The sequence below is a fragment of the Phalacrocorax carbo genome, chromosome 6, assembly GCF_963921805.1.
Source record: "Phalacrocorax carbo chromosome 6, bPhaCar2.1, whole genome shotgun sequence".
In the NCBI taxonomy this organism is placed as follows: Eukaryota; Metazoa; Chordata; class Aves; order Suliformes; family Phalacrocoracidae; genus Phalacrocorax; species Phalacrocorax carbo.
Window position 1 is genome coordinate 32,571,549 of NC_087518.1, and position 21,508 is coordinate 32,593,056.

The 21,508-nt window shown below is 44.0% G+C and overlaps 1 protein-coding gene across 1 annotated transcript; it reads left to right on the plus strand.

Annotated features, from left to right (window-relative positions):
• Positions 1–1,257: 1,257 nt before the first annotated feature.
• AXDND1 (axonemal dynein light chain domain containing 1) lies at positions 1,258–21,434 on the plus strand. Its single transcript, XM_064454488.1, is given in 25 exon segments — positions 1,258–1,354; positions 1,872–2,053; positions 2,374–2,474; positions 3,102–3,228; positions 3,573–3,658; positions 4,774–4,830; positions 4,953–5,058; positions 5,836–5,957; positions 6,465–6,605; positions 7,041–7,145; positions 7,793–7,913; positions 8,518–8,619; positions 9,191–9,357; positions 10,189–10,252; positions 10,707–10,941; positions 13,652–13,865; positions 14,446–14,539; positions 15,208–15,416; positions 16,019–16,115; positions 17,105–17,234; positions 17,995–18,221; positions 18,368–18,496; positions 19,686–19,777; positions 20,627–20,778; positions 21,098–21,434. Coding segments are annotated over 25 exon segments (3,258 nt in total). The 3' UTR covers positions 21,199–21,434.
• The last annotated feature ends 74 nt before the right edge of the window (positions 21,435–21,508 follow it).

The window sequence follows — 21,508 nt, forward strand, 5'->3', positions numbered from 1 at the left end:
GAGCCAGGGCGGAGCTGCCCGGCAGGTAACGCTTTGCAGGTTTGGGGGGGCCCTGGGGTAGAGGGGAGCTGGCCTGCCTTGGGGCCTGCAAGCCATGGGTGCTGCCTGGCCTCAGGCTGCCTGTGCCCAGGCTGGGAAGTGGAAAATGTTTTGCGCTTTATCAGACGTTGGGTGTGGATGGGATAGGGTGCTGGCAGCCAAATGCTGAGCCAGCTGAGAAGGACCATTGGAGGGTTTGTAAGTGGTGTATCTGCCATCACATCTCTGCTAGGGGAAAGGACGTCCCTGGAAGTGCTGGAGAGGCACACGGGAAAGGAGTTGATAGCTTTTGGAATGTACCAGTTTCTAACCTCTCCCCATTTAATCCATATTAAATTGGAGCCACTGCCAAATGTATGTCATGTTGGCAATTTCTGCCTTTATGTTGGGCCTGAAAAGGGTTTGTGTGCCAAGAACTTAATGTGTTACTTTCTGCCTGTGTAGCACATGCTCTAAAGTCTTGTCAGTGTCCTTAAACTGTAGAACCATGTCATTAATCTTCCCATCCTTTCTGGTGGGAATATCATGTACTGCCAAACAGCTGTTATGGGGCAGGAGAAAGTTTTCTTCTGTCAGTTTCTAGCAAACTTTTTTTCTTTCCTCCAAGAAACCATTTATGCAGCAAGATGAAACTACCTGGCAAGATTACTCCTAGATTATACCTACACCCACAAACATGTACCTGAAGGCAAAGAAATGTAGTTAACCTAATTAGAAACTGCAGTACAGAGGGATCCAGCTGAAAGGAAGTCAAAAAGTTTTAATAACAGGAGCATTTATACAGAACAATATATCCTGGCAAGGCTAGTGGGGGGGAAAGGCTTTGCAAGAGAACTCATGGAGATTAGGAAACTAATGGAAACGTGGGGGGTTTCTTCACTAGTAGGATATTGCTAAGAAGAAAAAGTTAAGATTAATAATTGGAGAAATTCAAGTAGAATTAAATCTCTGGCCCAGTTAAATGTATAAAAGAAGCAGTTCTTAGTGTGGTTTGTAGATGGAAAAACAAGGACCCCTATGGAGGATGTAGCAAAGCATCAGGAGTCTTTTTCCTAACGGATGTACCTAGTGTCGGGCATAAGGCGGCGGGGGTTCACAATAAAGGATAACAAAAAAACCCTGTTAAAGCTGTGAAGTACAACTATGGGCTTAATTCTGTTTCTAGATCATTCATTACTGCACATTTCCTTGGCCAAGCATTAAAATAAATTGCTCACCATGCCCTCAGCTGGAGCGCTGGTTCCTGGACCAAAAGCCAGTGGAAGGACAACGAGCAGTGCCTTGCGGGCAGGCTCGATGGGCGAGGAGCGGTCAGGTAGGGCTGGGCTGGAGGTGGCAGGGGTTGGACACCTGACCCTCCATCCTTCCAGCTTCCCTTTAACAGCAGGTTGCTTCTATGCATTAAGTTTTGCCTTTATTTGGGTAATTGCTGGTGTTTTAGGGTATTCGTATCTTTGCAGAAAGCTGACTGCTAGCAATCCACAAGAAGGGAAATGGCTTTACAGAAACACGCAATCTTTAGTTGTTTAGGGCATCCCTTAGTGTTTGTGCACCTGATAACTTGGTGCAGTCCTGCAACCAGTGCTTTATCTCCCACAGCTAGAAGGAAACTCTTGTTCTAGGTTTCACAGAAGATCTAGTAACTATTAAAAATGGGATTAGCTGCCTATGTTTTAGGTAGTTGATCCTGCTTTGGGGTAAGGGATTAGAGAGAGTTGAACCTTTTTGGGGTAAGACATGCTGTTCTTCTCAGCCCTGTATTTTACCATCGGTTTTGCTTGCTTTCACAAACAGAATAAATGTTGAAGTGGTTCTGACATGCTCTTTTCTAGAGATCCCCAAGCTGAGGGGTACTTCAAGGATGCTTGACCGCATCAGGCCTGTTTCTTACTCCCTGGAGCATAACTGTGTTCCAGAAGAGGTTTTCCGAAGCCTGACCTGTGCCAGCAGTTCTCTTTACAGCCCAGAGTACTTACGGTCCCCACAAACCATCAAAATCCCAATGGGCTTCAGGGTGAGTGTGTTTCCATCTCCTGCTCTTCTCTGCCCAGAATCGTCTCTTCACTGGGGGCACATGTTCATTCCCTGCGCAAAAGGAAAGTTTGCTGACCTCGTAAGATAAATTCCAAAGAGCTGCCTTCCAGTCCCTGCAAAATGTGTTTGCACCCTGGTGCTGCTGTGAAGCCCTTGCCGAGGACGTTTTGTCCACCGGTTTCTTTAGGCCCAAGAGGGAAATAATGACACTGAGTTTGTTTAGACAGACCACCTTGACCTCTCCTGCTCCTTGGCACATTTCTTGCTGAGACGTGACAGCCACGTGTGCCTTGTCTGCAGGGCTGCCTGCAAACCCCAGATCGGCTTTGGCATTATCCTAATCGTCGGAGCAAGTTCAGACACCTGACAGACCACCCTGTCAGTTTGACGGGCGCTGGCAGGTAAGCAAAGAAGGGATAAGGAGCCGAGGGCAATGGAAAGACGTTAGAGCTGGGAACGCAGAGCTAGATGTCTCCCTTCGTCTTTTTTTTTTATGGTAGGTGGCTGTGCAGCCTCACGTGGCTGGATGAATGGTCCAGCTGCCCCATCCAAGTTTGGGCTGGAGAGATTTGAGGGAACAATAAATAAATTAGTTGCTAAATAAGCAATTCTTGGAACTATCCTTCCAAAAGATGCTGGGCTCACAGGGATGCTCTGTGATCCACGATTAAGAAAAGAAGCTCTCTGGCTTTAACGGACTTAGCAGGGAATAGCTTTACACTTCTTTGTAAATAAGCGATGCTGAACGGTGCTAGGAAGTGAAAAATGTTTTGCTCTTTATCAGACATTGGATAAGTATGTGATAGGGCATTGGCAGCAAATGTGAAAAATGGATAGGCAATGTGAGGTTAATCTGCCCAAAAAACATGATCTCATCAGTCTTTTGTGGCCCAGGGGAGGGAGTCCTGGCCATAAGCCTGGCCTCAGGCTGAGCAGAACAAACATGCACGTGGCTTAGGCTGGCAGCATGGGAACAGTGGGTTGCCTTTGGGGTGTGTCAGTGTACAAGCTCTTTCCCTCTGTTTCAGGGATGTCTCTTACCTGTGTGACATTGTGACTGGGCACGAGGCGAAGAAAGCAATGACTGGTAGAAGCCCTTCTACTAAGAATTGTCGGGACCGGAGAGGGAGCTGTGGTATGGTCCCACGTGCTCCTGTGAGTGCTGCTGTTCAGGTGTTTTTCTGTTTATCACTAGCTGGGAGAAGGGACGTCCTCATACACGTCCCCTGATGTTACCCTGCTCCTAAAACTCACCAGCTCTCCTTGCAACTCCAGCCCCCCAGCTCCCGTGCCACAGTTCAATGTTAGTTGTTTTGATCTGCTTTCAGACATAGATGGCTTCTGTTGGGCTCTGGATGCATGGAGTGGGAAGGAGAAAAGCAGTGTGAAAAGCTTCCCTCTCCTGGCTGCCAGACCCGCATCCTCTTTGGGAAGGAACTGCGAGTGTGTTCACATCTCTTGTGCTGATGTTTTGTGCTCTCTCTCTTTTCCATCCCTAGCGAGCAACCCTAGCAGATAGTCTGGTTCCCAAGGAATTTCACATCGTGAAGAACAGGGGAGTTTTGCCCTTGAAGTACTTTGATGAGTGAGTGCTCCCTGGTTTACAAGGGTTTGTCCCCAACTGTTCAGAGCGGGGGGATAAAGCGATGAGAGGCTGAGGATGCTGCCCAAATACACCCCTTGCTGTTGGGAAGGGGAGACTATAAAAGGGAGGTTGTTCAAACCTCATGCTAATGACCAGGCAATAGTTAACCCTGCAGAGTAGGTGACCCTCCTTTTCTTTGTCCCTGCTGCTTAGGGGTGGCTGAGGGAGAATTTCCTGTACACTAGTACTGCTTCTCAGGCAGGGTTCAGTAGTTGGACATGAATGTAGAAGCTGAAGTCCGGTTTGATCCCTTAAGGCAACTTTTGGAAGTTTTTGCTGCTGACTTTTTTTTTTTAAAATTAATTTATCTGTTTTTCTTTTGGAATTGCTTTCTGCCATATAGCAGAAAGCTATATGCAGGCTTTGGGTAGGTCTTACTCTCACTTTATGCTTGTATAGACCTGCTAGCATCTTGAATCTGATCAGCCTGAGGATTTTGTTTGTTTGTTTGCATTTTTTTTTCAGGCTGTCAGATTTGAAATTAATTTACCAAGCCTTGCCCAGAAAAGGCTACTGAGACACACACACACACACTCACGGTCTCTCCAGACAACTTACTAAATTAAAAGCACATTCTTTCTCATCGTTCAAGGATTAAAATACTGAGATCAGGAGTGAAATCCTCATGAATTCTTTGCCAACATGATGTATCAGAACACTGTTTTATTTCAATGGTCTCCTGTGATCAGTCTCTGGGTGGATGTGATGTGGATATGTGGTGCTCTTCTGGCCCCACCTGTAACTTTTAAACCCATTGGTCACTTCTTAGCCAAGTACCGTGAGAGGTCTTAAAGGGAGAAGGTTCCTACAAGATTTGTGGTGTTAGTGGCAAGAAGAAGGAGCTCTAGCTGGGGGAAAAGCTACAGAAGGTCCAATTCTCACATTAGCCTCTAGATGCTCCCACTGAAGAGCAACCCTGTAGACCCTTCTCTGCTTCTCCAACTTTCATCACCTTATACGTGGGACAAGGAGATTTAAGGAGGGAGTAGGATCCTGTAGCTAGCACTGGAAGAATTGCCTTGTAATCAAGTTCTAATGATTGTGTTTTGTTTCAGTAAATACACAACGCTGCTTGAAGACCGTGAAAAGAAACTACGGCTGTTCCCATCCATGTAAGTACTACCCTGCATGAAGTTGTTGTTGGAAAAATACCCAGGTGTTTGAATTTCATTTTCTGAGAAAATATCATAACATGCTATACAGACTAATGATGTGCCTTTTTCTTGTCTGTCAGAAAACCTTCTGGGAGGTTAGAGGTCATCCAGCTGATGGAGGTGATGGACAGCATGTTGGAAAAAGCTGGAGTAGACAAGCTAATCAGAGTAACAGGACCTTCACAGGTGAATAACTTGCTTGTGCCCAGATAACTTCCTTGTACCAGAAAAATAACATCCTGTTTTCCCCAGTGTTCATCCCTGCTGTGCTTAAATAACATCCTGTTTTCCCCAGTGTTCATCCCTGCTGTGCCTAAACTACCTCCTAGCAGCTAGCTTCTGCCCAAGGCAGCTGTCTGTATGTGCTGTAATAACCAGGGGTTTCTTCTCCTGAGCTTCTCTTCATCTGATCCACAGAGAACAAACAGTTAGCTTGCTGGTGTAGGAAGTTATGTTTCTGGCAAAAATGCCAGAAATAATAATGCATTTGGCATTATTACTATGGAGAAATGAAGGAAGTAGCAGTCTCATCTCTTCACTGGGAGATAGGCTGCTGTGTTACAAAATGGGCCTTTGGAAACCTTCATACACCTAAAAAGCAGATGCCAAAGAACATTTGTACCTTGCTTGGCCTTGTTTTCTGTTATTCTTTCATGGTGGTGGAGAGGATTTTTGAAAAACGTAGAGCATTGCCTCATCAGGAACTCCAGATGGAGTTAGCAGAGAAGCTCCCATGGATGTTGATGGGAGGGTAGCCAGGACAGTGCATAACATATTTGAAAACAAACATGTGAATGCATGGAGGATGGATCTTTCCCTTCTCCTTTATACTTTTAGTAGTATTTTGTCCTCAAAGGGAAATATCCTTCAGAAGAAATGAGAGATCTGTGCTAACCTCTGTGGTTGAAGGAGCAGGCTGGTCAGGCTCTGCAAGACTGTGACTTTTCTCACCTGTTTTGCCAGCTGCACAACTTGCTGGAGCTGATGAAGGCAGAGCAGAACATCTACAACATCGTTTTCCATGAGCTGATTCGGCAGGTCAGCGTGGACTGTGTGGAGAGAGGACAGCTGCTTTCAAAGCTCAGGTCATCATTAGCCAATCCCCCTCTTGATTTATGGCAGTGTCCTTCCGGAAGCAGCATTAGCTATTGCAGATTGTTCCTAATGCCCTTGCCCAGCAAAGCTAGCCTGTCATGATATAATTGGCATGGGGTCTGATGCCAGGAATTAAATAGGATTTCCCTGCCTAATTAACAACTGGGGCTAATGAGCCTCTGTTAGGTAACCTGGAGGCTGAAGTTGGTGGCACTGTCACCACAGTTGACAGTGTGGGCTCCTTACTGGGGTGACATTCAGTGGAAGTTTTCACACATAGACTAGCTGGTACTTCCCTCATGGCCAGTGTTCCCATGCTCAGATTACCATTATTTGTAGCAATTAAATTGTTCCAGAGTGTTTAAAATCCTCAATCCAAACACTCAAAAGATTGCCTTCTAGATAGCCTCTGTGCAGTGAAAGGAAAGGGTCTTCAGGGGGGGTAAGAGAGATCTGTACTCTCAGGGAAACACGCATTTTTACTCCTTTTGCTGCAGGCAGAGGTACGTGGGTCTCCTGGAGCGGATTCCTGAACAGATGAAGACTCTCTACAAAAAAATGATGGCACAGCAGTTGGTTGACAGACATATTACAGAACAACTACTCTATTTTAAAGAATCTGTTGAACAGCTGGCCAGGTCTGAATCCTGCCTGATCCTAAGAAATTACCTCAATGCCCTAGGCTTAGTCTGTTGCTTTCATTTGGGTTTCTAATCTTCCTCCCATAGGAGAAGGAAGATAGTGTTATGATTTGAAGCAGAGCTACAGAGACCACACTGGAGCCTCCTCACACTCTCACTGCACCCTTTTAGTGCCAAATAATGCCAAAGCCACCTCCTTTCCTTAGCACGCTGGAGGTTCATTGGTGGGGAACTGCAAAAGGGGGCTGTTGGAGCAACATGTGTGCATGGGTCGAGGAGGTCTTTGAGATGCCTTTCACCCCTACAGTGAAATGATTGTGTTCCAGGAAGAGAGCCCTGCACGATAGCATAGGGCCTGCCAGTCTGCGTCTGCCAGAGTAGAGACCTTTGGGTTGGGCTAAGTTGCTTTAAGTCTGTTCCCTGCTGTTTCAGCGAGCTGTACAAGGTACAAGAGCATGACCACAAGGTGACCAAAGAAGCAGAAAACGCTCAAGAGGAGCTAGTTACAGGCATGCAGGAGGCTAAGGCAAATGCAAAGTAAGTTGTTTTCAAAGTTGACATTGGGAGATTTCTGCAGCACGCTGGTTTCATTCTCTTGGGGTTGTTGGGAAGAAGAGGTGAGGGATGATTTCCTTCTGGGGAAGAGAGCTTGGTTGTTTATGACAGATGCTATTATTTTGCTGTAAATGCTAAACCCCTCAAAAGGATCAAAAGCTGTTCAAAACACTTCTAGTTTTATGTCACGAGAGTTGCATTTGTTGCTCAGGTGCTGGCATTCCCTTTTCTTCACCCCACGTTCACAGCTGCTGAGCTCTTCATAGTCTAGCAGAGCCTGCAGCTCTGAACTTCTAAGAGCTTCTAAGAGATTCTGTGGGAATCTTCAGATACCCACCACCTAAATCCCTGATTTCTTAGGTATCAGAGTTGTGGTGCTCAGGCACAGAAATTCACTTACAGATACTTGTATTCATGCTGAATATAAGTCGCAATGGACATATCAACAGAAAGGTGTTGTAGGGGCTTGGGGAAAAGGACCTGTGAATTTACAGGCCATGTGGGAGGTGACTGAGGAAGGAGGAAGGAAGAGGAAGTGTCTAAGAAAAGCTTTAGGAATTGGGAGAACAACAGTAAACATGAATGAGAAACACAGGTGAACATATTTCATTGACTTTCCCTTCTTCTAGCCTTTTGGAAGAATATCGGGAGTTATACAAGTTACAGAGGAGACGACTGGAAGAGCAAATTCTGCTGCTAGCACAAGAAAGAGACGTTTGGAGCTCAGCTGCATGTGACCTGGCTCTGAAGGTAGGTGTGGGAGATAAGTCATGCATTGCAAGGTATAAGCCATCATAGCCAGCAGTCTTGTTCCAAGGGCAGATTTCATCTCAAAGAACACTTTTGTTCAATACGATTGGGTAGTAACATACCTCATACGTGCCCTGACCTCATTTCCTGAGGTCTGTTGTATTTCACGTGTGGGTTTTTTCAAATGGAAACCAGTAAATTCACACAGCATGTTTGGTATGGATTGCCAGGTTCTGTGCAGGAAGATCTTCTGTGAGATTAATATTTCCATTCAGATATGGGTTTAACTAAAGTTTTCTATTCCTCATACTTTAGAATTTTGTACCCAGATTCCTCACAGATCCTCAAAAAACATCATTCTTGGTTAATTCTGTGCTTTCTTGTTTGTGTGTCTCCCTTGTTTGCAATATCCTACTTTATCCTATTCAAGTTTAAAATCTGTTAGCAGGACTTCTGGGGCTGTCTGGGAGATGAGAAATTTATTTGTAAGGAAAGCAGACTCAAGTCTTTGAGCTCCATTTCACTGATGGTAAAGGTCCCATGTTAATGTCAGCTGTCAGTCCTCTCGGAAGAAAACAGTGCAAATAATAATGTTTTTTTTCAGATAGTAGACAGAAACCAGCTCACATTGGTTCACAGGCTCTATGTTAGTGGAAAGTCACTGACCAACATTCTCAAGCATTTCACCATCCTCTTGGCCTCAAAGGTAAGGACCTGCCTGTGATGGGCACCTGTTCAAAGTGTTTGCATGCGTGGTTTATGTAGCTCTACAGTTCTCAGTAAATCATTCAGTACTTTGGCTGTTATTTGAACTTTCAAGTGTTGGTCTAATTTCAAACAAGCATTAAAATTTGAATGAGTTCACTCCCTGCTTTTCTCTCATTACTCCATGTCCCCTCTTCTCTACCTCAAACTTTTATTTTTCCCGTTTCTCCTTTTTCTTTGTAGCTTTATTCCCTCTCCCCATTCCTTCTCAATAAAACCAAATCGTATCCAGCCTAGTGTAATTTTGCCCTTGTGTATAGGGCTGCATGCTATCTCAGTAGCATATAAGCAGCAAGGAGTCAAGCACTCAGTTCTGGCATGCCTGGGGAGGTGAGCCACCCTAGTCCTGTGTCAAAGGTTTTGTGAGGGCTGTGCTGTGGAATTACAGACGTTTCCCAGATCTCCGATACAAGTGTATCTCAAAATAGCTAGGGCAAAGGGAGAATTTCTCCAACTTGGATCAAAACAGTCACAACAGTCCCTTATCCCACTCTCTTGCCCACTGCTTGCAGGACACAGAAGACCTGGCTGATCTGCAGGAAGAGATCGAGCAGTTCACGGAGAGGTTGAGTTGTGTTGGAGCGGAAATAGAGTGTTTCGAGGAGTCTAGCCAAAGAAAACTGCAAATTGTCTGCAGCAGCCTCAACAAGCGGTTTCAGTACTTCCATAGCAGTGACTTGTGAGTGGCCCAGAGGGACCAGGGGTAGCAGTCAACTTCCTCAACCTTTTTCTTGTGCCAGTAGGTCTCACTGGACTCTCAGGTGCAGTGAGATTTGGTGCAATTTGCACGTCTCTTACTGCTCTGCTTTTCTGCTTGATGCATTTATTTTGATAATCAGGTCTATAACAGTAATGTGATGCTGTGTGTTTGTGGTTGGTTTCAATGGAGCAAGGATTGTACCCTCCTGCTGCGAACCAGAGTGTCCATTTTGCAGCTCTCATTACTATAAAAGAATTCTTCTATTTAGTTGATTCATTTTACCTTGAACGGGCATGCATTAATGCTTTAATAGACTGTTCAATTCTTTCATGTACAGATACAAAATGAGACTCTGAGACACATGATGTTTCAAATCCAAAGTCATTTTGTATGTTAAGGTGATTATATTTTGCAGGCCTTTTAGTTCATTGTGAGATGTTAAATAAAACAAAGCATAAATGCAGGTACAAAATGCAGACACATACATAGTGTGTACATTAACAACAGAACACTTTATAGATTTCAATCATTGAGTTAATAATCATCTCTGAATTTTCAATATGTGCTTGCTTGAATTTAATTTTCGTCTTTGCTGGAAGTAACTTATTTTCTTCACTGACACCCAGTGTTTGTATCATGTTGCGTGAGAGAACAAAAATCTCTGAGTAGGGCCTTGTGTTTTTTACTTCTCTTTCAAGTTACAATTTTTATCACAGACTCGGTATGTGTAGAGTATATACCTTGATTCTTGGTTTTACCTTGGCTAGTAAAGGAGTTTTTCCTCTCACCCCTTCTTTTCCTCTGCTTTAGCTCCTCTCTGATGAATGAAAAGCTACAGGACGAAATCCTACAGGATGTCAAGAACTTAATAAATGTAAGATTTTTTTTGGGTTGTACATATTATCGAGTGGTATCTGCTCAGCAAATTACCGTGTGTTAGCTGAGACATGGTGAGCATCTATGCCCATCAGAAATGTGAACGAAAACACATCAGTTCAAATCTTTTGTGCTGAAGCTTTAGCTAAGAGTCTACACATGAGAAGTTATAGTTGACCAATACCGTAGTTCAGCCAGTGCATTAAACGTAGTTGTGTGTTTGAGCACTGTCTGACCTACAGCTCTGGTGACTGATAAATGATATTAATCCACAGAAGCCCTCAGAATTGTCACGGATAAGTTTCCAACTTACTGTGCTATCTACTCGCCATGATATCTTTACGTTCATGGATTCCTCACACTTCCTTTTACCTGATTTCCATCACCTTTCTATTGCTGCCAAGGGGTGGTCCAACTCTGGGGGCACGGCAAGCTTGCTACTTTTCTTTCAGATGCTAAAAGAAGACCTAGAGCAGTACGGAGGGGAGGTGCAACTAAGAAAGGCTGAAAGTCTCAGGAGCACTGCCAGCCTGCAGGAGCACTGGATGGAGCTGGGACAAACACTGCTGAATCGACACAGGGACTTTGCTGGAGCATTGCCTCCACAGCACGCTGCCCTGGAAGAAATAAACCAAACAGCGTGTGAACTCTACCAGCAATACAATATAAGGATAAGTGGGAATAATGGTAAGGCATGACCAGTTTTGCAGTTTAGGTTTTCCTTGGGGATGCCAGGAAAGTAGGAGATAATACAGGACCAGCTGACAAAATCTCTACTGGCTTCTTCCAAAGCTAAAGTATGACCCCCAGATATGTGCTGGGAACCAAGAACATTGAAGGGATAAACTCCAAACAATGTGACTTGCAGTCACATGTAGAAAGAATATCTGAAATTTTAAATGTGATACAGTGCAAGGAACATGCAATGCAGATATGACACAGGGAAGTCACGTGTTATGTTCAGAGGGAGTGTGGGCACTTTGTGATTATGTAGATAATGCATGGAAAAGAAAATAAATGTCAAAGGAAAGAATGAATGTTTAAAATGTAAAGTAAAACATCGCTTTGGAGATCACCAGCCAGGTAACACTGTCTCAGAGGGTAATACTTTATTACTTTATCATTAACACAAAGCTATCTTAATCTAGATATTGAATGATCTTGATAATAAAGTATGTAAATAAATGTTTTCCTTGCTCATATAAAGTTACCATGTCCTGTGTAAGGCAACAAACATATGTTGGGTAATTTGCAACTAACCTTTTCAACCTTTGTCTCTGCAAGAGCTTGACTCATTTCTGATTTCAGAACTGTTTCCTCTCCAGTGTTTTTTTTTTTTTTAATCATCTTATTTCCTTTTAGCAGACTAAAACTAAACTGAACATGTGCTGTCAGGAACTGCTACTCGTGTTTGCTAAGCTACTTCTCATACTGTCACGTTGTTCTTTCACTCAGGGTTATCCTGTGCTTTTGCCTACATTATCTTATGAAACATGTTATATTTCAGCCTACTAAAGGAGATGAGATAGAATGGTAAGCCTGGCCATCCTAAGAGACAGCAAAAGGAATTAAGTATTCTTGGTAGTTCTCATTAGAAAGTGAGAGAAAGAAGGAGGAACAGGGCCATAATTGGCCAGACACCAGTACGGCAAAAAGTTATCAGCAGATTATCAGAAGTCTTGATATTTAGTTGTGGTCTGAACAAAGGGCTAGGCAGCACAGCACAGATACCTCATCCAAAACTGTTTCAGCCAGTGAAGTCCAGAAAAGGGGATTTTTGCTTATTGTAACAAAGGCTTTGGGAACTGGGCCACAGGAAAGGTATTCTCTTGATCCATACAAGGCAGCATATTTTGAGTGGCTTGGATTCATTTTTACATGTAATTTACAATGTAATGGCTTTTCAGTAGAAAAGACAAGGTATCTTTTCTCTTTACATTGGCTTTTTGGCAAGAAACAGTGAAAACAAAAGAGATTATAAAGAATAATTAAAAGACAATACTGAGAACACGGTAATTTTGTCGTGTAAGGCAGTGGCTCTCAGTTGCCTGAAGTGTTTGTCTTCTGAAGTCTGATTACCCGATCTCAAGCAGCATGTGTCTGAAATACAAAGGATTCAATATTTGATGACAAGGATTAGACATGCAGAGAGAACAAATGAGATATGAGATTGTTTTAGAAAATATATGAGAGGACTTTTATGAAATCTATAGGTTTGCCTCAAGGTCTTTGCTTTTATTCAGTCTTCCTTGATCACCTCTTAAAGCCTTCACTGTGTCTGTTTTTGTGAGAATAAGATGGTTTTGACTCTGAAATTGGCACTTGGGACTAGAGTGACCTCGCCAGTAAGCTCCAGTTAGGTATTCTCTTTTGCTGGGGACTTGATTAAGTTTATAAGACAAATGCAATGGCACAGACAGCCTTCCCAAAGCAAGCTGCTACTTAATAAGGATCCAGAATACTGTGTAAGGGCTAATAGGGTCAGTAAGGGCTAATATGGCCAAATTTACACGTAAGTGATCAGAAGTGACTGTTCTCCCTCATTCCATGCCCTCCTGGGACCTTCCTCGTCTTTCCTTTTAAGCTGATGGCGTATGGCAGGAAAATGTAAACAATATTGTTCCTACCACTTCTCCTTGGCCTCCTGGTCATTAAAAACTAATGCCTGGTTGTGGAACTCCTATCGTGTGCTCTGAAAGGCTCCACCCTGCAGAGGGGAGCCTCCTCCATTTGTTACCAGTCTGGACATCCCAACAGTGCTTCATTGCACTTCTCCCAGTACAGAGGAGAGGTTAACCAGTTCTACCACACAGCCATACAGTGGGGAAACCGAGCCATGCATCAAAATCATTGAAATATTAAAAAACCTGTCATTGCCACCATGTGCTTAACATGCTATCATTGCTACAAGATGTCATGGAGGCCAGGACCTCACCAGGATTTATAGAAAGTTTAAACACTGAATATCAAAAGCAAGCATTGTTACATTTCAAGCATTTCCCCGAGAAACAGAGAATATCCATCAGTGTGTGCCAGAGGAGGGAATGCACAAGTAATTTCCTACCCTGTCCAGGCATTTTATGCAATTGTGCATATCATATCACCTGCATCTTTGAAGAATTGGATTGTAACTACAAAGCCGTTTTAAAAAGAGTGATATTAAGCCTTTATGCAATGAGGGAGCCAAATCTGTCAAGAAGGACAGTCAGGGCTTCAAATCAAGCCAAATTTCTTTCAGGTTGCTTTGAATTCAGTGCTTACTAAACAGCTCATTTTTAGTCCTAAGTACAGACAGTTCCCACATAGGCTGTTCATCCCTCTTGACATCCCTCTTTGAACTCAGCTTTGGTTTTATTGGCTGAATTTAAATTAAAGGTTCATATTTCTTTGCCCACAGGCACAGCTAGGTTTTTGACAGTCTTGGTGAACAGTATGGAAGATTGGTTATTCAAGGTGCAAAAGCTGAAGAGAGGTTCTGACATGCACAAAGCTGAGCTGCAGGCATTTTACCACAAGATTCCTGTGTGGCTGGCCCAGGTGGATGCAGTGATGAGCAGCATAGGCTCCAGCGAGTTGCATGAAGCTGAGAGTGATAAGAAACCACACTTCCCGTAAGGACAGAGGTGTTGATTGTGTCTGGGCTGGCCTTGTGTGTTAAACAACACTCATATGAAAAGGGAAATGTTCTTTTGTGGGAGCACTGGTGCAGTGGGATAAATGATCAGCTGAAGCGTTAAGATGATTGGCGACTGCCTTTCATTTGCTTTGATTTGGCAATATCTGTGGAAACAGTTGGTGGCTTCAGTATCGCTCCTGGAGCATCACCACCTCCCTCAGAACTGCCACCCGGTTTGGAAATCTTGACATTTGAAGAAAAACGAAAATGTGATTACAGTCAGATTTGTGGGGGCATGTTCGTCTCATGGTGCTCCATTGCCTTTGATAAATATCATCAAGAAATAAATCATTTGCGGAGCACATGCATGATGTATATGTAAAAGACTAGCAAATGCCAAGTTTGCCCACAACTATAGCATTAGCAAAAAAGCCTGTGTCATGTTTCCAGCATATGGTGTACTAAAATACGTTGTCTTCCTTGAGTTGGGAAGTAAAAAGTGTCTTTGAGACAGGAGATCCTGGGGTCTGGTGCACTAGAGGTTACTTTGTTTCTGGATTTGGTTTTTTTTTCAGGGTGGTACCTAGAGAATTTTTTCAGATGATTCAGCGATGGGTTTTGTCCATGAATAATGAGGTTGAGAAGAACATCACACATCTTAATGAAAAAGTAAGTGTAAGCCTGAAACTGCTAGGGGTAAGAGCACTATATCTAGTATTCAGTCTTTCCTTTAATTTCCATCTGGCCAGAGCACAGTTGTGAGGAATGCTTGCTTCTCTTTTGACACTTTTGAGCTGAGTTGTGGCTTTTGTCTTCCAGCCAAAGGAGCAGAGCAGAACTCCTCTAAAAATAGCTGAAAGGTCTCCTATACAGTGCATGAGAACAATTTTATTGTTTCATCTTTAGCAAGCATTTCCTCTGGAATAATGTTGATATTTCCTGTTCAGAGAGCTGTTGTGGCTGCTAGCTCTCTGTAGTTTTACTTCTTTCTCCCAGTATTGAGAATAGAGGCTCTCACTATGCATTTTTTAAATGTTCTGTATGTGTGATGTGTGATTTTTGGTTTCCCACTGAATTCTGGACATGACAGAGTGCCACATGGCTGATAAGCAGCATGTGATCCTAAACAAGAACTGGGAGAAGGCTAGATCCATAGGAGGAAAAGATGCATTTGGAGTGAATATGGGAGTTTAAATGGTAAAAATAAATGCTTATGTCATCAGGTCAGTTTGTAAATTAGGTAGGACATTGTCTGAAGTCAGTGCACTTCTTGTAAGTCTACTTGGCAAGACCAGTCATTTATTACTGGTTTAGATTTGCTCTAATGTTTTGTGCAGGTGACTGAACTGCACAGAAACCTGACCCTGTGGCTGGTGAATTTGCTGAGGCACATGACAGCAGACCGCTCATCCTGGGAGTGTCCCCAGCGGCAAGAGCCAGGCACAGAGATGGATGAGAAACTTAGACTTATGGGGGCTTGTAAGCTGCAGCATGAAGCTGAAGAGCTGGTTGCAGAGATGGCCAGACTTTCTGGTTCTATAGTCAGGTATCAGCAGAGGTTTTCAATTTAATCTAAGGGGGTTTTCTCAAGAAAAAAATGTGTAGTGTTCGTATTGACAGATACAATCAATTTGGGTGTCCTTGGATCTTTTCCCAGGTCCTAAATAGGCCTTACCTGAATTTGTAGGGAGCCTAATAAGACAGGAACACCCAAATAGAATGGTGGCAGTGCCTGCTTTATACTTAGTACTGCTATAAAACATGCTGGCATCTGTGATTGCAGTGGGCTCTGCCCACGCTTCTGAGGATGACCTCCATAGGAAGTAAGGGCAGTACAGGCAGCAAGTCTGCAGTCCAGGTCATCTGGAGCAAAGCCTCCACCTGATTCATTATCTGTGCTCACACATCCTCTGTGGGTTAGTACAGCACAGGCATGGACAAGCTGTCTGGGGGGTCATTGTGTGAGCAGGACTGGTGAGGATTGCTCCTCTGGGGACTTCTCTAGTGCAGAGGTCTACAGATAGCTCCTGTACCTTGCTGATAGCAACTGGCTCCTGACTGAAGGGTCCTTTCCAACCTAAATGGCTCTGTGATTCTAGGTATTTGAGGGCACTCCTGTAGGGCTGATGACATTCTGCATCTTTGCAGCTGCTGCCACGAGATTGTCAATGCGATTGTTCAAAAGAAACGGTCAGAGACAGATTTAGAAGCTGATTTTGACCTGGAGGAGCTGAATAAGATCAAGGTAAAAGGTGCCTGTGTTTCCAGCTGACTAGATCTGGGGTAGATGAGACTGCATTTACTTTGTAAAAGGTAGACAAAAATGTATGTGAGGGTTTCAAGGAGGAGGAAGACTCCTGCTACTCCAGTGGGTTGCCCTGTTATACCCCCAAGTTCCCTACTGACTCTGCAGTCCTGGAAAGCAGATAAACCTGAGTCAAGTCATGTTCATATCTTCCTTTCCCTGTTTTGGGGTACAAATGAACAAATCTCACAGGACTGTCCTGTGAGATTTACTCCATTTGAGTGGCAGTAGGTTTGCCTCTGGTTCAAAGCTTGTCAGAGCCACCTACATCCAGACTTGAGTGATACTTAAGAGTTCCTGGAGGTGCTTGGTGCAATATACCTTTATACAAATGCAGTTGAAACTTTTAGCAGTCAGCTGACCTACCTGTTGCCTCCTTATTCTACACTTGCATGTAAAGCTCTTAATTGTCACCACTGTCATTGCCAGTGTTTAGCTGAGCTTTGCCTGTGCTTTAGGAATGCAAGAGGTAGACCTTTCCTGAAAGCCCAGGGCTCCTTTGAGCACAGGGCAAATGGCGTTGCTTCAAGGAGTGTAAGAAGATTCTCTGCAGGGATTGAAAATACTCATTCTTCTGTTCTGCATTACCTTAGTCAGTGAAAAATTAACTCCTGGGATTTACACTCATTTCTACCCACGTGGGCTGGGGCAGTGGCTGTGACAGATGTTCTGTGCTGGCCTGAGGAGGAGTGTGTTGAAGGATTTAATTGGTGGGAGTGATTAGCTGGTGACAGATGCCATGTCTGAAAGCTTGGAGAAATGTGTCTTCCTTTTGCCTTGTAGGGTAAGGATGGAAGGGTCCAGGTAGGCCCCTTCTTATAAATAAAGACAGAAAGGTAGAATTACTTGATAGACTGAATATGATAACAGCTATTTTTTTTTTCTGTTCAGTAATCCCTGAATAATCATTTTCTGTTATGTCTTCCCAGACTGAGTGCTGTAATTGGATTCAAGTGTGTAGCCTTCTCCTTTCAGAGATGAAAGGCACTCCGGTCTCCTTTCTGGATTTAGAAGAACTGAGAAATCTCTTTGGATCAGAGGTATACACAGATTGCATTTGCTGTTCTGGGTTGAACCATGCTGAATTAAGGTCTGCTTCAAAACTTTTCCTTAGGGAAGCCGCTGCAGTTCCATCTAAGGGAAGGTTTCACATGGAGACCTCCCTGCACTCAAAGCGGCAGCTAGAACTATGAGGTGTTATGATTGTAAACTGGTTAAAAATCACAGTGCTTCTTGGGAGGGCATGTCTGAGGCAAAAACCAGAGCTTCAGTGGAGACAGGAGATTTTACCCCACTGGTAGATCAGTTCCGCATAGCGTGTGATAGCTTTTGCCCCACCCATTGGGGTGGACTTTGGCTGGAATGCCGGTGGTTGCCTTGCCCAGAAGATCAGGCTGACTTCTAGTTTAATTCCTTATGTGGCTAGATGGGTATCTCATCACAGGCTGCCTGTGTCAATTAGATGCGTTTTATAGATGGTTGGAGTAGCATTGGCCTAATTTCGTATGAAACAGGCTAAATTCACATGATGAGGAAATGGATTTAGATTTATTGTCTTGAACAATTTGTTTGCGTCAGTTCTGAACTCAACCCCCAGGCAAAGTGGTAATGTTCATGGCTTTGTGTACAGCCAGTGCTGTAGCTCACAGGCTGCCCCTCTTTTTCTCTGTGCCATGGCCTATACAAAGCAAGTATGCCACAGTGGGTCCTGCTTATGTAATGTTCAGTAATTAGCATACTCATTTGTGATTTGAAATAGATTAATACTCAGGACCTCCTAGGTGGCTGGTGTGCAAGTCTAAATATGTACAAGAGAAAGTCAGAGACCAGTTAGCTTTGCCTAGGTTATTTGGATGGGCAAAGAGAGCGTGCTAGTAAACCCATCCTTATGGTGCCTTACAGGAATTGCAGTTGAAGCTTAAGCTTAAGGACAGTATCATTTCTTCAACTCAGGAAAAGCTTGAAGCTGAAGATGCCAACACCTGTAGGAAACCCATAACAGAGGAAGAAACATTAGAAGTAAAGGAGGAAATTACTATTATGCAGGTGACTGTAGTAGCGGCAATATGCTACTTTCAAGCAGGGCCTTTTTATTTATTGCTTAGTGTATGCACTGTGAAACATGGCTTTACTGCCTTGAATGCCACTCGGCTAGTGGCGTCTCCTATTTCTTGTTCCTTTTCTCTCAGCAGCAGCCAGGTGCTGGTATGGATTATCTGACTGAGGAAAATGAAGCTACTGCAGACATGATCAGATATGTGGGGCATGACTCCAACATCCACCTCAAGTCTCTGAAGTCAGACATCGTTTCAGTTACAGGGGTAGGAGTCTCCACTACACCAATGCTTTTAGCCTGTTGGCAGAGATTTAGAGCTGGGTTTTAGCTGTCTACTCAGACTCTGAGACCCTGTTTAACACTTGTGTCAGATCTTCTGGGGCAGTGGAAGGTGCTGGTGTTCTCTCTGATTCCTCTCTTCTTGCAACTTTAAATAATTGTTAGCACGGTTACCACAGCTGCAATTTGTACTCCTGACCTATGCATTACTGCCGTGGCCCTGAGACTTTTGTGGGACCAGTAATAGGTGATGTGTGCGGTCTGAATAAGGGTTATCTGCAGAGACTGGGATGGGGAAAATGGTGAAATGGTGCTGAACACATGGTAGGAGTTGAAGAGTGTTCAGAGATTCAGGGAGATCCCACAACAACAGGGAAGCAAGAAGTTCAGGTTGTTTTGGCCTCCTAGGTCCTCATTTTCTCCACTTGCCTTTGCGATGGTACTTTTTTGTAAAGTTGCTCTTCAGAAGTCATAAGGGCCTGCCTTTTCCAGTTTGTCCCTAGCCAGTCAGTCATCTAGAGTGGAGCCTAGAGGATCTGTGGATCTTTAGCAAACTGTCGCTGGATGGTCCCACTCCTTAAGTGTGCTGCACTGCTGAGTGTGCCTTGCCCTTCACACTTTAGAGGTGGGCAGGTAGTGCAGAGTGGCAGTGGGAGATGCAGGAACGTTTCTTTATGGTCCTTCTGTTTTACAGAAATGAATCCTTGGAAATCACAGTTACCTCCCAAAGCTTAGAGTAGGAGCCTTTTAACAGTTGCTTTTACAGAAAAACCCTGGTTGTCTTCAGATGAAGAAAACTGACTTATGCCTGTTGGACCCTGTGAGGAGCTGCCTCTTTCTGTTTTCTGAATATTGTTTTGTTGTTTCTTTCACTCCTGGTCAGGCTACAGCCATGTCCAACCTCTGTAACCCAATGAATGCACCAGCCACCCAAGGCTATGACCCAGTGAGAGTTTCATGTCTGAGTCAGGAAAGTATTTTAGTATATTTTTATTCCAAGATCAGTTCAGTGCCTGAACTAGCCCGATTTTACACATTTTGCTGATACTGAGCTCTCGTGTGTGTTGTGACTGTGCACTGAGACACCAGCACCAAACTAAGCACATGCTGCAGATGAAATGCTGCACTGTTGGTTTCACGTTCACTTACAGGAGGTTTTGCTCTTCCCCAACCAGAGGGAGATGACTGCCACCAAGTGGTCGACTCCCTTTTCTCAGAAAGAGTTTGAAGCTCTGGCAGTGCTGGAACATCTGCAAGCGCAGCTCCTGTGAGTACTGGAGGCATGGGCCGGGCAGGGTTCTGTCCCAGGCAAGGGGCTGTTCTGCCCTCTGACAAGGTTCTGTTTCATCCAATATCTGTTGGCTTAATTTTTGGTTTCCTTCCATTCCGATTGTCTTGGGCCATTGACTGTGACTTATGTTAGCTGAAGACACGACCCATGTCAGCTCTCCTTTGTCTGTCTGCAGATTTTCCATTTTGTGTACTCATGAGGTACATTGCAGAGGTACTCATGATGGTTTTCTGCCAGACTTCTTAATGCTTCAGGACCTAGTAGCACTTACAGGGTGCTATGTGAGCGCAGCTGAGCCCTGTCAGGGACTGCTAGTGCTCAGGAGCGTGGTGGGCAAACAGTGTTGCGCCTAAGTGCAGGGAACACAATGAATGGATGCCCAAGTGGCTCTGTGCAGAACCACATTAAGGTTTGTGTTTGGTAGTGACTTCTCCCATGCTTAAGCAGGCCTAGGCACTCTGAGTTACATTCCCTCATACTTCTTGTTTTGTCTGTGAGCTTGCTTATTCAGGGTAAGCCCATCTCATTAGCCTTGCTAATAGAATTGACTGTGCTCCATATTTATCCTGGCACAATGAAGATCAGCATCTCACCCTTTACTAGCAAACACTGAGTTTTCAAATTAATTCAATTTGCATGGTTTACACAGATGTACCACAAAGTCGTTTACAGATCTTTTAACAATGCCCTTGTCTGAAACTATGAATGTGTTTTATAGTCAGTTAATCCTACTGAACACTTCAGCTTTCTAAATCTTTTTTAGGTATCCTGCCAACAGCTGCTTATATTTCAGGTTTTGGCATCATCTTTACTTCTGTGTTTCAGAGAAACAGAGATCCGTGCTCAGAATGCAGAGAAAAGATCTGAAAGTCTTGAAGAGAAGCTGGAAGAAGCTCTGCAGAGAATCAAAGAGCTGGAGTGTGAGCTGGAGAAAGAGGGCAAAGTCACCCCAGAAGCAATGCACAAAGAAGGGCAGGGTAAAGAGAATCAATATTCTGAACTCTCTCCTAGACTCAGAGAGGAAAGCAATCTTCAAGGACGCCTCACTCATCTCCCATTTAGTGCAGGACCCTCTCCTCCTGGGCACAATCTAGGGTTTTGTCAAGAGATACAAGATGTGGAGAAGGAGAGAGAATGGGAATTAAAATTTCTTCCCTTAGTCCTTCGGTGTGTCCTATCTCTTTCATATCAGAGCAGAAGGAGAGGCTAAATTTTTTGTTAAGAATGTGATACCCTGAGTACATTTTTACTCCTGCAGTATTTTTAATAGCTTTGGTTTGTTGTTTTTTCTTTCAGAAAAATATTTCCAAGAAGACATCTCAGAAGTCGGGCCCTGCTCAAGTCCCAAAACTTCTAACTCTAGCCAGTCCAAGGGATTGAGGAAAAGCAAATATTAAAGAACAGCAATGCCTGAGTAGTTTCTTAGTGCCCATTCATAGTAGCATCTCACGCCTCATCCACTGCCTTACTCCTCATCCACTAACCTGACATCTCTGTGTGCCACCTCAGCATTTATGCTGTTGTTCTAGCTGGCTCTCTCACTTCCACCTCTGTCTTGCTTGTTCTCTGCTACTTCCCACAGCTCTAATATCTTTATGCCTTGTCTTCCTTGAAATACCATTGCTACTTTGACTTTCTCCTACCCCCATCTCTCCTGCCTGTGTGCCCTCCTCCCCTCCCCTAGCCATGTGCTTGCCTCCTGTTTGC